Consider the following 17,751-nt stretch of genomic DNA (forward strand, 5'->3'; position numbering starts at 1 on the left):
GAGTATCCAAAGCCAGTTCTTTCAAAACTCTGGGATATAAATCATCAGGTCTTTGAAATTTATCAGCTTTCATGCTCACTAACTTTCCTAGTGCTATTTTATGTCTACTATTTAATTCTTCGTTCTTACCAAATCCTTGATTTTCCCTAAAGCATGCCTTTGTTTGTGACAGATGGAAAACAATTGTTTAATTCCTCTATTTCCTTATTCCCAATTATAAATTCTCCAGTCTCTACCTGTAAGAGCCCAATTTACTTAACTGTAAAAGCTCTTGAAATCTATTTGAATGTTTCTTGCCAGTCTAAACTCGTACTACATTGTATTTCTTGAACAATTTTTGGTAGTCCTCTGCCAGGTGCTACATTGCTCCTTATCCTCACCCCTACTGCTATTTCAGGCAACTGTATAAGGCTCTTTTGATTTTAATATTTTAATTTCTCTGGTCAGCTACAGATGAATCAATTTTGTGTTTAGATTTTTGTGCCTGAAAGAATACATTTTTTTTTTGCAACTTCTGCATTTTTAAAAATACTAACCATTGCCTATTCATTGTCATTCCTTTCATTGTGTTCCCACAATTAACCACAGCCAACACTTCTCTCATATATGCATAGTTTCATTTGTATAATTTCCGAACAAGGTTTCAAAGAGATAATATGAAAACAAACAGATAATGTTTGCTTTAGTAATACTGCACAAGAGACAACTCACCAGAATAACTGCCTGTGATCAACAGCTAATCAAATTAGCACAATCAATTTAGCAGAAGGCAAAGAAGTTACTTGTACTCAGTTACTCCAAGTACAAAGCAGGTGGCCAATCTCTAGAATTCTCTACCCTGAAGGGTTATGGGGGCTAGATCATTAGGAATAGTTAAAGAGGAAGTAGATACATTTTCAAAAGACTAGGGAATTGGGGGCTATAGGGAAAACAGCCAAAAGAAATGAGGCCTGGGACAGATCAACTATGATCATATTGAATGGTAGGGCAATCTCCAGGGACCTGTTCCTATTTTCTAATGTTCTTATGTTTGAAGGAAGAAGTGAAAAATTTGCTATCATCTTGCAAACGACTGTTTTGTCTAACTGAACATCCATAATGCATTAAGAGCTTCTAGGTTAAATTAACTAAAGATAATCTCAACTAGATGAAAATAAATTGAATTATTTGCACTTAGACTAACTTGATTACTCTGTGGTCGACAAATTTTAAACATTTACTTGATTTGAAGTTTACAGGAACAGATCCTGAAAATTTCTCCAAAATCTAAATAACTACTTAAAACACACTTGGGAGAGCATTCACATTCCCCATATGTCAGCATTTCCCAGAAGCCACAGTGTAATCTTGAGTAAATTTATAGTAGCTGCAGTGTTAAATATTTACAGACAATACTCCTTGTTTGCTCAAAATACAGAAGCATCCTGTATGTAATTTGATAAGTTACAGGAGTTGGGTCACTAATGGGATGTTTTCCATACCACAGGTTGCTAAATGTAATCCTTCTCCAAACTTGGAAAGAAGGAATCAGTCTTGATAGAAGGTAAACACAACTTGCAGGAGTTTCATCACTGTGCTGGTGGGCTACAGATGCTGCTGCAATAGCAACTGTTGTGATAGACTCAGTATATTGTACCATGAAGACTTCCATCAGACTCAGATGTGGGCCATTGCTGTTAAGTGTTGGAAGCTGAAGACCAAATTGAGAAGCATGTTCAAAGAGCAGGACATTTTTTTTGCAACATCCACTAGCTTTCAATCACTTCACGATGTACTTACCTTGCAAGCAGAGTGACTGCACCTGCCACCACTGGTGATGCCACACTAGTTCCCGAAAGTGAGCGGCAACCTCCTTGCATACCAGAGCCTCGGACACTAGAGCCATAGGTCACAATATCCGGTTTCATTCTGCCATAACCACCAGGAAGCTCCTATAGGAAGGCAAACAAGCATTTATCTAGCAGGAACCCAAGTGCAGCAACCACAAATGTCAATGTGTGTGTAAATTTGGAAGTAATATCATATACTAACATTAGCAAATGGTCAATGGAGTGCAGAATAAGTACAGGCAATGATTGTGCATGGTTTTCACTGTCTTACCACACAAGCAAAATACTTTTTAGATTTTAAGTTTCAAATGCAAGCTGTTTAACCAAGGGCAAGGCTATGGAAATACAAAATTGAAACCAACAAAAGGTCTTCATCATGGGTTTCAAAATCCTAGATCCCTTCTTTATAAATAGGTTGAACATTCAATTAAATAAACTTACATCAGATCATTCAGAATTGCAGATACACAAGCAATGGAAATCTCCAAATGCTCCACACAAATCAGATAAGGAATTTGCATTTATATTAGTGCTTTTGAAATCCCCAAGGCTCTCACAGTGGAGTCGTGCTAGAAAAAATTGCATTCTAACAGTGCCTTTTATATCCCCTTCTTAAAGTAGTTTACAGCCAATGAAGTTCTTCAAAAATGCAGCTACTGTTTTAATGCAGGAAGATAGTAGTCAATGTGTACACAGAAATCCCCCATCACAGCAACAGGATCATTAGAAAATACACACTCTGTAAATGATGAATTTTCACCAGAGGGCACCAAGGAAAACTCCACTGCCCTTCTTAAAGACTAGTGTTGTGGGTTCTTTAACATTCAGCTGAGAGAATGGACATAGTCTTGTTTTAATGGCTCATTCAAAAGACAGAATTTTAATAGCATAATTCCCTCAATATATTCCTCTGGAGTGAAAAGCTGGATTTCTATACTCAGCTCATTTGAGTTGGACCTGAATCTAGGGTCTACCATCTCAGAGGCAAGTGTGCTACCAAGAGTGACACTTGAGACCAGTAATGAACTATTCTGGCAATGAATTGTAATACAGGTCCTCCCCAGCTTATAAACACCCGACTTGTAATACAGCCCATTCTGGAGACCAGCGGGATGGATTTGCCGGCTGCTCTGGGGCTGTAGGCATCTTCCGCTGCATGGGAACTCAGGTTATGAACAGTTCACAGCAATAGCAACCCTGCTGTAACTTGCGGAGGACCTGTACCAGAATAGCAGTGACCAATACACATACAGCAAGGTTTTGCAATCAGGAAGAGCTAAGTGATTAGATAAATTGGTTCTGATGGTTGAGGGATAAATGTCAAACAGAAAGAATTCCCCTACTCCTATTCAAACAGTGCCTGGGATTCTTCATGCATAACAGTAAACGGGCAATACTGTTAACTTAAACTGTACAGTCGAGTCCTGAAGTAAAAAAGATTGCCTATTCACTATGGCACTGGAGGCTATTTGACCTATCAAGGCCATAAGCTCCCAGCAGGACAACCACAATCGTCCCATTCTTTATCTCCTTATTTCCCTCCATCATTGCATCTTATTCCTTCTCTCATACTCATCAATTCCTTTTGATCCTTTTCATCTTATCAACACTAAGGCCAATTAACTCACCAGCACATTTTTGGGAGGTAGAAAGAGACTACAGTACTTGATAAATCCACACAGAATGTGCAAATACCACAGAGACAGCACCCAAGGTCAAGATTGAATTCGGGCCTCTGGAGCTACAAGGCAAGGGCATTAGTCGCAACAACACTGTACCAAGTAGCAACCCATGGACTGGAAGCAGTTTAGATTTCTGAGGTGAACAGAACAAGTGGTTAAGGTCTCAGGTTACAGAGCAAGAGAATTAGGATTGCAAGAAGACATCTTCACATCTGAAGATGGTGAGCCTGTGGCATTCACCACAGATGACCGCAGAGACCAAAAGGTTTTGAATATGCTTGATAGACAAATTCCTAGACACAAAAAGCAACAAGGACAGTGGGAGAGAGCAGGAATATGGTATTAAGGTATATGATCAACCATAATCATTTTGAATAGCAGAAACTTATTTCTGCTCTAAATAACACAATTTATTTCTGGGCAGTTGATGTCAAGTAATATGTGCATTCCAGGCTACATTTAAATTGTGCACGAATCCTGGAGGAAACACGATCCTCAATGAACTAAAGACTGGTGCAGATAAAACTTTAGAAGTAAAGTTCCAGTGATATTAGTCATACCTTGTACAGGTTTAAAACAACCTCTAAAAATAAAGTATAATGCGATTAGTTATTTTGGAAAGTACAAAGAACCCAAGGTGCATACCGCAATATTCTCAAAAGAAAAAGTTATGGCAAAGTGCACATCAACATTCCAATGTACTACACACAGAATTGTACACAAACTGTTTTAACAACACTCAAAAGTTCAACGTGACCAAGGATAAAGCAGCCCAATTGATAGACATACTAACCACCATCCTAAACAAACATTTACTCCCTCTACCACCAACGTACATCACCATTTACAGAATGCAGTCTGGCACCTTGCCAAAGCTTCCTTAAAAGTATTTAAAAACCCATTCTCTTTGCCATCTTTACACAACAGAAGACAGATAGGAACACAACCACCCACAAGTTCCCTCAGAAGATCACATGCAACCGACTCTGAAACATATTAAAGTTCCTTCATTCATAGAACAGTATAGCACAGGAATGGGCCCTTCAGCCCACGATGTTGTGCCGAACCAATTAAGCTGATGATAGCCAATTCTTTCTGCGTGCACGTGATCCATATCCCTCCATTCTCTGCATATTCATGCGTTTACCCAACAGCCTCTCAGATGCCTCTATTGCATCTGCCTCCACTCCTGCTGGGAAAAATTCTTAAACTCAGTATTCTAGGAGTTTTCCTTCTTCGACAGTTCCTCAGAAGTGGGAATGGCTTGCCTCCACTCCGATTTTATGGGTTCCAAAGTGACTAATGAAGCCGGTGTGGAAACTAAGGTCTTTTCTGTAGACGGGCCGAAGATGCCTGACAAAGCAGCTAGGTGGGTAGTTTGAGAGATGGTTCACTCCTACCAGTTATGCTAAACCTGGTGATCTCTTCATTCATAGATGAGGTTCTCAATACCATTCTGAATGTTCCTTTTCCACTTTGAATATTCATGGGTGTTGGTGGAAGGATTATATATTCTTTTCCAAGGAACTGTTGAGCACATCCTTGAACTTTATCCTCCATTGACATGGTAATCTCTTCCTTGAGAGCACTCAGATTAGAATGTCCATTTTCAGGAATCTGGTGTCAGGCATGCAAACCATGTGGTATGCACAACGAAGCAGGCAAAGTGTAAATAAGGAATTAGTGCTAGTAATGTTGACCTTGGAGGGTACCCAGACAGTGATTCACTTACCCATCCAATGTTATATACATCTTTCAAATGCATAAAAGGTCCTTTGCTGGAGGTAGTCCAGTTCTCAGAAGCATACAGGAGGAATCACTGCTGCTATACAAGACTGCTAAAGGCAATTACATTTGAGCTTTATGTGTTGGCCTTTCCAGTGAATAAGATATATAGTGCATTACAGCACATAACAGTGCTAACTTACCCAAGTCGTCATTCCTCTGGAGGAGAATCGAGCCATGTTGTCTTCAAAGTCAATTCCACCCACACCAATTACATCCATCTGGTCAGCAGGATTATTGAGGGTACTGGAAAAGGTGAAGCAATATTAGAGTTAAACCACTAAGGCTAAAATGAATTAATAAACTAGGATCATTGTTTAGTTGTGCATCAAGCACCACTTCATGGCAAAATTAAACACGATAACTTGCATTCATGTTTTTCCAAATTCTGTTTAAGCCCTTGAGAGCCAACAATGTGCTTTTTGAAGTCCTGCAGCTGTCAAACAGACCAGTCTGAACCTACTGACCAATTTGTACACAAAGATGCCACAAACATTTCCAGTCCCATTCACCCCAACCACTGAGGGATGTGGTTTCACCTGCTTGGATCCCAACTTTCTTAACTGCTTTACATTTGTTTTTGATAACATTGGCAGAAGGCTTCATGCTGGCCAAGAATTCAGAACTCTCCTGGTCTTCAATTATTGCCAATGCAACTTTTAACAGTAACACGCAGAGATAAATTTTAAGTATATCAACCAAAACAAAACTTCTGACGACACTCACTGAAACAGCAGCAGCCAAAACAATGTGCTTCAAATGCCAGAGCAAAGTTGACTACACAGCCTTCTGATTCGAGAAATTATAGAGCTATAATCAAAGTCACAGGGAAAGCCTACATATTGTTTTGTAAAATTTTGGCCTATTCGCCTTAAATCAGTCAATTTAGAATTATTTAAGTCTTACAATAAAGCAAGAACTTGTATTTTTGAGCTGCATCTTCCAATATCTATAAGAAAGACTTTCAGACAGTCAAAGTCAGTAGAGGGATTTAGGATTCCAGAACACAAGACCCAAGTCGCTGAAACCAATGCTGTAGGTGACTGGAATGAGCATGGAAATACCGTAGCCCACTTTCCCAGTCTGGCACAGTTTCCATCCCACAAGCAAATATCACGTGAGAAAGGATTTCTTAAAGTAATCCACAAATTGCATTTGGACATTAATAATTAAGCAGAAGACTCAACTGTCTAATGGCAACTGTTCCCTGCAAAACAAACTTGTACTGGTTTTAAAAATATTTCCTTTCTAAAAGTACAGAAGCATAATCTCCAAGGGCTATAACTAGTGCAAGAAATTGATGTACAAAAAAAGAGGCACTTTGGCAAATAAGAAAGGTCCACTTACCTAGTGGGGTGGGTAGGAAAATCAAACACAAAGGGGCATAATCAGTAGAATGATTAGGAGAGAGGAGGAAAAATAATTTCTCACTCCGAGTGCAGAAGGGGTTTAGAACTCACTGCCTGAAAGGTTGGTACGGGCAAAAGCCCTTATCACATTTTAAGCAGTATTTAGATATCTATTTGGAGACTCAACCTGCAGGACGAGGGAGTACACACTGAAAGGTGAGATTATCCAAAGTAGTTTTTTGTCACCTGGCATGGAAACAGCTCAAGTTGTTCTGCATTGCGACTCTATTGCAGAAGCCTATCGACCTGGCCTCAACATTCTGCTTCCCTGTTATGGCTCTGCTGCCTTATATATTACAAATACCAAGGCCGCAACATTAGTACCTTGAAAAGGGTGAGGCTATTTTTGTTTAAAAAAAAATTTAACTTTCATTCTAGTCACAGCACTCAATGAAATCCAGTGCAGTTATTGTAATTCAGATGTACAGTATTCCCATCCTGCACTAGGCAGCAGAGAGCTCAAAGACATTTTTGTGGACCGTCATTTATAAAAGGTAATACCCATTAATCTGTACAAGTCATCCATTGCACAAAACAACAAGTTTGGACAATGGTCCATGAAGTAGTATTCAAATTAGTAGGGGTGGAATGAAGCTCAAATTTAACTTCTCAGCTCTTAATTTTATTACGTCTTTACTCATAGCACCTGCAGATAATAATAAAAACCTAGTTTTTCTTACCTGCAAACAGAAACAATACCATTTTCTGCCAGAATGTTGCAGCTAGACAAGAATGCACAAGCAGAAGCTTTGTCAGTGCTGCAACCAGGCCTCAGTCTATAGATTTAATTATAGAACCTTATGCTTAACCATGAACACCAAGTTCTATCATAGCAAACTCACCCATAAAGAGGCCCATCATTACCAATTGCAGAGACCATGATCACTTTATTAGCAGTCAGCTCCCAAACCTACAGGAAAAAAAACACCATGAAATTAAAAACAAATTTATATCTCTACCTGCCCCTCCCCCCAAAGAGGTACCCTATCATAATAATCTCATTGCATAACCATTTTAGGTTTGCTTTAACTTAAAAACAGCAATTTACTTCCAAATTCACCAAAGTGTAATAATAGATAAAGTATTACACACCAAACCAAATTAGAGAGAAATTTAATTTCTTAATTTAGTAATTATAAATACTATTGGTGAAGAGATGACAATGAAGATAAAAGCAAGTTATTCTGTCTTTTTTTGTAAGGTTGAATAACACCAGAGCAGTAAATTTAATTTCATTCAGGTATCTTTGTTATTGTAATGCAATGGTTAATTTCAGTACCAGGGTGTAGGCCAAGCATGGCTGTGCCAACAAGCCTTCAGGCCTTTTCAACTTGGCACTGCTAAAAAAAATAATTGCTTTCAGCGTTAGAATATAGGACAGGATAAACTATGATGAAAAGAGACCCAGCACATTACTCCAACAATATGTCATTAAGTAAGAACACTGTGCCTTTGTTTATCCAATGCATTTTCTGTACAGGCGACTAAAGCAAACATTTCTGGAGTAAAAATCAATTATTTAGACAAGTCAGATACAATGAACTAGTTAACTATTTGTGAACTGAAATGCACAAAGTATGCAGCACAAATAATGGACCACTCAGCCCCACACAAGTTCCACTTGAGCCTCATCCCACCCTTCCCTCCTATCAACGTTATCCTCCATTACCTCTGCTTCACATGCATCTCTATCACTGCCTCATCCACTCTGTGGTCACAAGTTCCAAATTCCCAACATTCTCCAAGTAAGAAGTTTCTTTGAGTCCATTTGATACGTTTTTGGCATTCAGTTTTGCTCTTCCACAGAGGTGAGGTTTCTGTCTGCCTCCTCTGCTGTGCACCTGTCTACTCTACCAAAACCAATTTTACTGACCTCTGTTTAGGACGCTCACAAAAGTGGCTTGTTCATTCATCTTTTCCCAGAGTAGCACAACAAGATACAGCAATTCTTTAAAAAAAACTTTTCTATATATAAAAGAAAGCACTCTCTCTTGTACCCATGTATCCTTTTCAGAAGGTGGCAGCCATTACTGGGCGCATTCATCCAAGATTAAATACATAGCTGGTCTGCAAATTCCATCCCTCTAAAAAAACCATAGTTTTTGGTTTGTTCTCTTTAAAAAGGACCTTATTAACCTTGATAACTACTTTTAGCAATGTATGTTTGTACTCCCATAGTCCTTTGATTTTTATTTTCACATGGCCTTAGTATTCTCAAAATGTGAAACCACAGACTTAATTATATTGAAGCTAGTTTCTCAACTGTATCCATTATCCAAGTTTGTCATCTTGCAATATTTTGCTTTCCTTATAAATACCAATTGCAATACTAAGCTGCCCAATTGAGAAACTGTAGATCATTCACACAAATTGTGAATTGCAGCAATCCTAGTGCAGATCCTTGAGGGACCCCAATTTCCAACCCTCTGAATAGCAAAGCTGAAGAGTAAAGAGTAACCACATCATGTGGCAGCTGGTTACCCATCCTGCTAATTTTTTTTGCTGACTGCATGGTCTGACATTCATAAGTCTGTTGAGTGACATCTTATTGAAGGCCTTTCAGAAAAATGGATAAATTAGATCTCCTGCAATGTGTTTTTATGACTTGCCACATTCATACAGATGCAGAACTGGATTATTTGCCTGCATTGAATTGCAATACTCCCATCTTTGAAAACATTGATCATAGCACTGGTTTAACTTCTCAACAGACAGCTCAGCAAGAGAAATAAAGGGTTTTAATACTGAACTAATGCCCATGTGATGACATACACAAGAAAACAGGAAGAGGAGGTCATCAGGCTCCTCAAGTCTGCCCCACCATTCATTAGGATCAAGGCTGATCTATGCTGGCCTCAAATTTCTCTACTGTGCCAGTTCCACATAACCCTCAATTCCTCGGTCCTTTTTTGTGCCTCAATTCCTCACCCTCCAAACGATGTACCCCCTTTGTGCCTCCTTATCAGCAATGACACTGTATACTCATGATAACCCATCACTATATGACAAATTTAATCATTAGCTCCATTTTTTAAAAACTGGCATTTTGAAATCTGCCCTAAACATTAAAACATTCACAAAGAGGTCTTGAAAACATAAAACACATTATTTTGTGGGAATAAAATTAAAGAAAATAATTTAAGCTACAGGCAGTTATAGATAATTGAGAGCTATGCACTTAGTAGGCACACTAGTGTAGCGGTTAGCATAATGCTATTACAGCGCCAGTGCCCCGAGTTCAATTCTGGCTGCTGTCTGTAAGGAGTTTGTACGTTCTCCTTGTGACTGTGTGGGTTTCCTCCCACATTCCAAAGACATACAGGTTAGGAAGTTGTGGGCATGCCAATGTTGGTGCTGGAAGCGTGGCGACACTTGTGGGCTGTCCCCAGAACACTCTTACACAAAGATGCATTTCACTGTGTTTCAATGTATATATGACTAATAATGAAATCTTATCTTAATATTATATGGAAAACAGACAACCGCCAAATGTCTTTAACAAAAAAAAAACTGCTTCTGATACAACAAAAAAAGGGGATTCTCACTAATTCTTTCTGCCTAAGTTGACAACTTTAAGTCTCCACCTAACAGCAGCAAGTATCAAAAAGGGAACAGGCAAAAAGGACCATTTCTTTTTAATTGAATGATATAACTAAAAAGCACAAGGATACTTCACTTAAGAAAAGCAACCTACCCCCCATTAAATCTCCACACCCTTCATTAAGAACCATTGTGGAGCAGTTCTGCATCTGGAAACCAAACCTACCTTATCAACAAAAGGATGATCCATGAAGTCTGGCCCTCCTATGCTGAGGTTCAGAACATCTATCTTCTTCAAAATTGCATAATTAAAGGCATCCAGGAACCAAGAGGTGTAAGAAACCTGTTTAATAAAAATCAGATTCCTTAATAAAACTTTACCAGGATTATATCAAACCCACTACACATTTCTAGTTTATTTCACAAATTCCTTCCCACTCAACTTCCCCTCAACCCCTTTTACCACATTTGTTACTAAGCAGTTGGTCAGCAAGTCCCTGTAGAACTATCAACGCTGCCATAATCTAATCAATCAGCAAGCAACTCTTGTTGAATAGGCGCTTCAGTGACAAAATATTTCACTGGCGAATTGGATGTCATTTCAAGCCAAACACTGAGCCAATGCCATAAAATGTTGAAAGGATCCACAGCATTTGTAACAGTGAAATCCTGAAAATCAAAAATAACATCCTGATGAAGGATCTTTGACCCAAAACATCAACTGTGAGTTTTTCTGAAATCTAAAACCAGCTTCCACACAACCACTGGTGTTCCCTCCAGCCCGCCAAGAAAAAAAAATCTACCAAACTCAACTACGGCAAATATTCAAAAAGATATTGCTTTGCTACCCTAAATGAAGTACATTCAATGAGTTCTTCCAACATTGAGTTATTTCATACAAGTAAAATCCCAAGTTTCAGTTTATCCACCATTGTTCATCATTCTTTGTAAAAGTTTGTAAAGACCTCCTCTGCTCAAGAGATTGTGTCTTGTGGGATTTTTAAAAAGAAAAACAAAATAGAGTAGTGGATAACCTAAAATAAATTCTGATAATTGAACCTCCAAAGTCAGACAAGTTAATGAGTACTTAAATAAACCAAAACCATACTTTCAATGCCACACAATAAAGTGTACGCACTTTATAAGTCTTCAACTGGTAAACCAGTAAGCCATGATTAAAAAGGATGTACACCAAGATCAGAGCTACAAGCATCGAGTTCCCCTTGCTACTGGGATGCCATAAGACTATCAGGGCAAGGAAGCAAACCCATGTATCAATGAGCAGCTTTGTTTTAAGTGTTGATGGCTGCTTCAAAATTAAAGACAACCAAATTACACAGTCGCTGTAGTCACAACAAGATTTCATTTTTAATCTTTCCCATCTATTTTCCCTTCCTACTCTTGAGACATTTCCATAGCCCAAGATCATTGAGTCTACAGCACAGAAGCAGGGCCTTCGGCCCATCTAGTCCATGCCAACCTGATCTTCTGCCTAGTCACATCTACCTGCATTCAGACTATATCCCTCCAAACCCCTCCCATCTATATTCCTATCCAAACTTCTCTTAAAATGTTACAATTGAACCCGCATCTACCACTTCCGCTGGCAGCTCGTTCCACACTCACACCACCCTCTGAAGAAATTTCCCCTCAGATTCCCCTTATACATTTCACCTTTCACCCTAAACCTATGTCCTCTAGTTCTAGTCTCACCTGACCTTAGGGGAAGATATCTACATGCATTCACCCCATCTGCACCCCTCAATTTTGTGTACCTCTAAGATCGCCCCTCATTCTTCTGCGCTCCAGGGAATAAAGTCCTAACCTATTCAAACTTTCCCTATAACTCAGCTCCTCAAGTCCCAGCAACATCCTTATAAATTTTCTCTGCACTCTTTTAAGCTTATTTATATCTTTCCTGTAGGTAGTTGACCAGAACTGCACACAATACTCCAAATTCAGCCTCACCAACGTCTTGTATAATTTCAACCTAACATCCCAACTCCTGTATTCAATGCCCGATTTATGATGGCCAAAGTGCCAAAAGTTCTCTTTACAACCCTATCTACCTCTGATGCCACCTTCAAGGAACTATGGACCTGTATTTCCAGGTCCCCCTATTCTACCACACACCTCAGAGCCCAACCATTCACTAAGTCCTACCCTGGTTTGTCCTCCCAAAGTGCAACACCTCACACTTGTCTGCATTAAATTCCATCTGCCACTTTTCAGCTCATTTTCCCAGCTGGTCAACATGCTGCAAGCTTTGACAGCATTCCTGGCTGTCCACTTCACCCCCAATCTTCGTGTCATTCACAAATTTGCTGATCCAGTTTACCACATCATCTAAACCACTAATATAGATGCAAAGGACCCAACATCGATCCCTGCAACACACCACTAGTCACAGGCCTCCAGTCAGAGAGATAACCATCTACTACTGCTCTCTGGCTACTCCCACTAAGCCAATGTTGAATCAAATTGGCTACTTCATCTTGAATGCCACACGACTTAACCTTCTGGACCAGCCTCTCATGTGGGACTTTGTAAAAAGGCCTTGCTAAAGTCCATGTAGGCAACATCCACCACCTTCCTCTTATCAACCTCCTTGGTAAACTCCTCGAAAATCTCTACAAGATTGGTTAGACACGACATACCATGCGCAAGGCCATGTTGACTATCCCTAACCAGGCCCCACTTTCCAAATACTTATAATATCCTGCCCCTTAAAATGTCTTCCAATAACTTACCCACAACTGACGTCGGGCTCACCAGCCTATAATTTCCCGGTTCATTTTTAGTGCCTTTCTCGAACAACGGAAGGACATTAACTATCCTCCAGTTCTCCGGACATCACCCGTGGCTAAGGACATTTTAAATATCTCTGCCAGAGCCCCTGCAATTTGTGCACTAGCCTCCCACAAGGTCCAAAGGGACCCTTGTCGGGCCCTGGGGATTTATCCACTTTAATTCACCACAAGACAGCCAGCACCTCCTCTTCCATGATCTGGATATGGCCCATGACCTCACTGCTCATTTGCCTCAGTTCTATAGTCTCTGTATCTGACTCCAGAGTGAATACAGATGCAAAAAAATTCATTTAGTGTCTCCCCCATTTCTCTTAGCTCCATGCATTGATGACCATGCTGATCTTCAAAAGGACCAATTTTGGCCCTTGCTACCCTTTTGCTCTTAATATAGAGATAGAAAACTTTGGGATTCTCTTTCACCCTGTCCGCCAGAGCAACTTCATGTCCTCTTTATGCCCTCCTGGTTTCTCTCTTCTCTTGCATTTCTTATACTCCTCAAGCACCTCATTTGATCCTAACTGCCTATACCTTTATATGCACCTCCTTCTCTCTCTTTACCAGGGACTCAACATCCCTCGATACCCAACGTTCCCCAAAACTGCTAGCCTTGCCTTTTATTCCAACAAGAACATACAGTTTTTGTACTCTGAATATTTCACTTTTGAAAGCCTCCCACTTACCAAGCACCTCTTTGCTAGAAAACAGCCCATCTCAATCCACACCTGCCCAATCCCTTCTGATGCCATCTAAATTGGCTTTGCTCCGATTTAGAACCTCAACCTAAGGACCAGTCTCCATAATTGTTTTGAAACTAATGGAATTATAATCACTAGATCGAAAGTGTTCCCCTACACGTACTTCTATCACCTGTCCTGTCTCGTTCCCCAAGAGGAGATCCAGTATCGCGCTCTTTAGTTGGGACCTCTACATATTGATTAAGGAAACTTCTTGAACACATTTGACAGACTCTAACCCATCTAATCCCTTTACAGTATGGGAGTACCAGTCAATATGTGGAAAGTTAAAACCACCTACTATCACAGCCTTAATTTTCTTGCAACTGTCTGCCATCTCTCTACAAATTTTTTCCTCCAAATCCCGCTGACTATTGGGAGGTCTATAATATAGTCCCATTAATGTGGTCATCCCTTTCTTCCTCAGTTGCACCCATACTGCCTCAGTAGATGAGCTCTCCAGTACGTCCTCTGAGCATTGCCGTGACATTTCCCCTGATGAGTAATGCCACCCCTCCCCCTCTAATACCTCCCTCTCCATCATGTCTAAAATATCAGTCCACACATAACTTTAGACCTCCAACTGTCGCTTTGATCATGCAAGCTATTTACTGGAGGATAGCTACTCAGGACATCAATCTTGAAACAAGCTTCCACACAACCACTCAAGTGCTCCAAAAGAAAAATCTACCAAACACAACTATGACAATAACTCAGAAGACATTGCTTTGCCTACCCCAACTGCAGTACATTCTATTTACTAATTACTATGTGAAGAATCTTCCCAAACTCTCCTGGATAAGCACAAACAAGCACTGTGCAAGAGCAAGATAGGACAACCATTTGTGGTGTTGTAGGTTGGCACCAAGATGCTGTTACTTTCTATATTTTGCAGGTGTAAGTAAAGGGTGAGAGCTAAATGCATCACCATAATAATGCAAGGTACTTAATGACTGCAAGGTACAGATCAGTGTGCAAAAAGCCATGAAGACTGAAACTACAGGACCAATCACACTATGGAAAAAAAATGAGGAGCAAATAAAATACAATTGATTAGTGATTAGCAAACCACTGTAGTCACATATTCCTGTTAAATTGTGAACAAAAGGTATTTCATATGCATCACAGTAGGTGTAGAGGCACATTCAGTTTAATTTACAACGTGCTAATGACATCTGATGTACAAGGATCTTTGCTGGGCCTCAACTATTTATAAAATTGACTTGGATGAAAGCACGATTGTTAAATCTGCTGATGACACAAGAAAGGTGGGACAGGAAATTGTGAAAAGGGCACAAAAAAGTTTTAAAGAGAATTTGACAAGTGAGTGGGCAAAGATCTGGGAAATGGAGTACAACTTGGGGAAGTGTGAAATTGCCCATTTTGGCAAGGAAATTAAAATCTGAAAAGCAAGAGGACGCAGAGAGATCTGGGTGCCCTGGTGAATGGCTTGAAAAAGGCTAGTATTACTTGCAATACCTACACAAGGAAAGCTAACAATGTCACCGTTTCTTACTAGATGAATTGAACCCAAAGTAGGGAGTTTATGCTTCATTTACACCACATCTAACTCTAGACAGTATGGGTCTCCTTATTTGAGGAAGGATGCTAAAGCATAGGGAGCAGATCAGAGGTGGTGGTTTCACTAATACCTGGAACGGGTGGGATTGTTTTATGAGGAAAGGTTGCACAAGCTCAGCTTGTATTGGATGGAGTTTCAAATAGTGAGAGGAAACAGAAAATCCTGAGGGTCACGATAGGTGGATTAGGAGAGAGTGTTTCTTCTTGAGAGAATCTAGAACTAGTTTCACTGTTTTAAAAAAATAAGGGGAGCCCATTTAAGACAGAGAGGAGAAATCCCCCACCCCTCCTCTAAGTGTTTGACTTTGTGGGATTCTCTCTTCCTCAAAGGGCAATCTTTGAATTTTTTTTAAGGCAGAAGTAGATAGGTATTTGATAAGCAAGAGAATGAAAGGTTACCATGGGTAGATGGCAAAGCAGAGTTGATGTTACAATCAGATCAGCCACGAATTTATCAAATGGCAGAGCAGGCTTGAGGGGCCAAGTAACCGACTCTTCCTAATTCACACATACAATCAGATCAAAGAAAGCAACAGTATTTGAAATGGCTCACCAGCAGTTGGATATTTATCAACCATTTCCCTGTTGGTTCATATCCAAATAGGATCTGCTTTCATAGCAGAGTGTTTGTGTTGCCTTTTGATTAGAATGTAGAGTAGAGTAATTGAAAAGGGACAGCCCTGCAGGTTGCATAATTCATTTGCTAATATTCAACTGGATTAATTAAAGGAAGATGTTCTTGAAACTTGTTGCAACAGTATTTAATTACAAATTTAAAAACATACCTGGAATTTGAACCCATTGCACAATAAGCAGGTTGTATTGATCTATGTGAAGGGTGGAGATTGTTTATAAATTGCAATCTGAAGGTTGGCTTTTAAAAGGGATTCTACTTCCATTATTTTGTTTCTTATTTTCATGTTAGATATTGCTTTCTTTAAAAAAAACTATGCATTCCTCTAACAGCTGTGTAAGTGATGTTGGCCTGTGTTTTGTACTTGGCATGCAGTTATTTTAGAGTCTGTTAAGGACAAAATCCTAGTTTTGCCAGTTTGGTTGTGAAATATTTTAGTGAGGTGAATTTGCCAAGTGAATGCTTACAGTTTAAATTGTTCATTTGTTTTTTTTGGATAATATTAAGCCATTTGCTTAATTTACTTTTAAGTTAATGACTTTCTATTCTATCTGAATTTGAAATTAAGCCCCTCTGAAAGGTTAGCTTACGTGAACATGATCTAATTCATAATTTGACACTCAGAAGAGAATAGGTTCTGTTAAGAGGCCATTTTGACGCTTCATTAAATTAAGCACAAAATACAATTAATAATGACAAATCTTCAGGTGAGGGAATGGAGGAAAATACCATGAGATCACAAACCCATTAGCTGATTGCCACGAGTCAAGTTGTAGAATATCTACTTGATGGCACGAAGACAAGTTAATGGACCTGCTAAATCATAACTTCTTCTAAAAACATTTCTTTTATACACCAAAAGCTACCAGTTGTGCATTATTTGCAATACCTACATACTGCATTCTCATTTAAGGATTATGCTTCTTTTTTGTTTTCCCTGCCAAAGTGGGCAAATTTCATATTGTCCCCACACCATTTTCCCATGTCCCAAATCCTTGCCCACTCATTGAACTTAAAAATATCCCTTTAAATCCCTTAAGTCCTCCTCACAATTTCCTTGCCCACCTATCTGTGTGCCATCAGCAAATTTAGCAACCATATGTACAGTGCTTTCAAAAATCATTTATATTCACTATAAGTAGTTGAGGCCCAGCACCAATCCCTGAAAAATCACAAGGAACCCAGGAAGCAACTTCATGATGCTCAGCAATACAACAGTTTCTTGTTCAATTCTCCAGAGCCTGAGTTTCATTAAAGATCAATTATTTTAATAACTTGTTCTATCTGCCCTAACCCCATTTCACCAAGTATGTTTTACTCACTGCCCCCATTAAACATGACTAAATTATAATGTTTTCAAAACATTCAGCATGAATACAGATTCAAGCCTGTGTCATTAAGAGACCAAGGCAATATTTACATTGAATGTCACTCCTAGACAACCAGAAACATAAGCTGTGTTTGGAATGTTCCAGCCAGTTATTCATTTTCAGCAACATCATTCAAGATGATATTCTCATTGAAAATACAGCATTCCTTGATTTACAAAATATCTTCTAAGAACACACCCCTTTTAAGAGAAATTTCATAAAATCAAAGGGTGGGTAAAATGCATTATGGGTATTTTGATATTGTGTATTCCTATAGGAGGGAGTTATCCGTTAAAGTGAAAGCTAGCCTTGCAAATCAAAGGCAAGTCCTGCAAATCATCAATGGTGTGGTAGCAAAACAAAATCAAAGCAAACAC

The 17,751-nt window shown here is 39.3% G+C and overlaps 1 protein-coding gene across 3 annotated transcripts in view; it reads right to left on the reverse strand.

The window, feature by feature from the left end:
• The window catches only part of mbtps1 (membrane-bound transcription factor peptidase, site 1), a 76,048-nt gene that overhangs the window by 29,798 nt on the left and 28,499 nt on the right, over positions 1-17,751 (reverse strand). For all 3 annotated transcript variants that reach the window (XM_052028083.1, XM_052028082.1, XM_052028084.1), the window contains 4 exons: positions 10,472-10,588; positions 7,548-7,615; positions 5,440-5,542; positions 1,780-1,931 (listed from right to left, as the gene is read on the reverse strand). In XM_052028083.1, coding sequence (XP_051884043.1) covers positions 1,780-1,931; positions 5,440-5,542; positions 7,548-7,615; positions 10,472-10,588 — 440 coding nt within the window. The remainder of the gene's footprint in view (positions 1-1,779; positions 1,932-5,439; positions 5,543-7,547; positions 7,616-10,471; positions 10,589-17,751) is intronic.

The sequence above is a fragment of the Pristis pectinata genome, chromosome 13 (assembly GCF_009764475.1).
Source record: "Pristis pectinata isolate sPriPec2 chromosome 13, sPriPec2.1.pri, whole genome shotgun sequence".
In the NCBI taxonomy this organism is placed as follows: Eukaryota; Metazoa; Chordata; class Chondrichthyes; order Rhinopristiformes; family Pristidae; genus Pristis; species Pristis pectinata.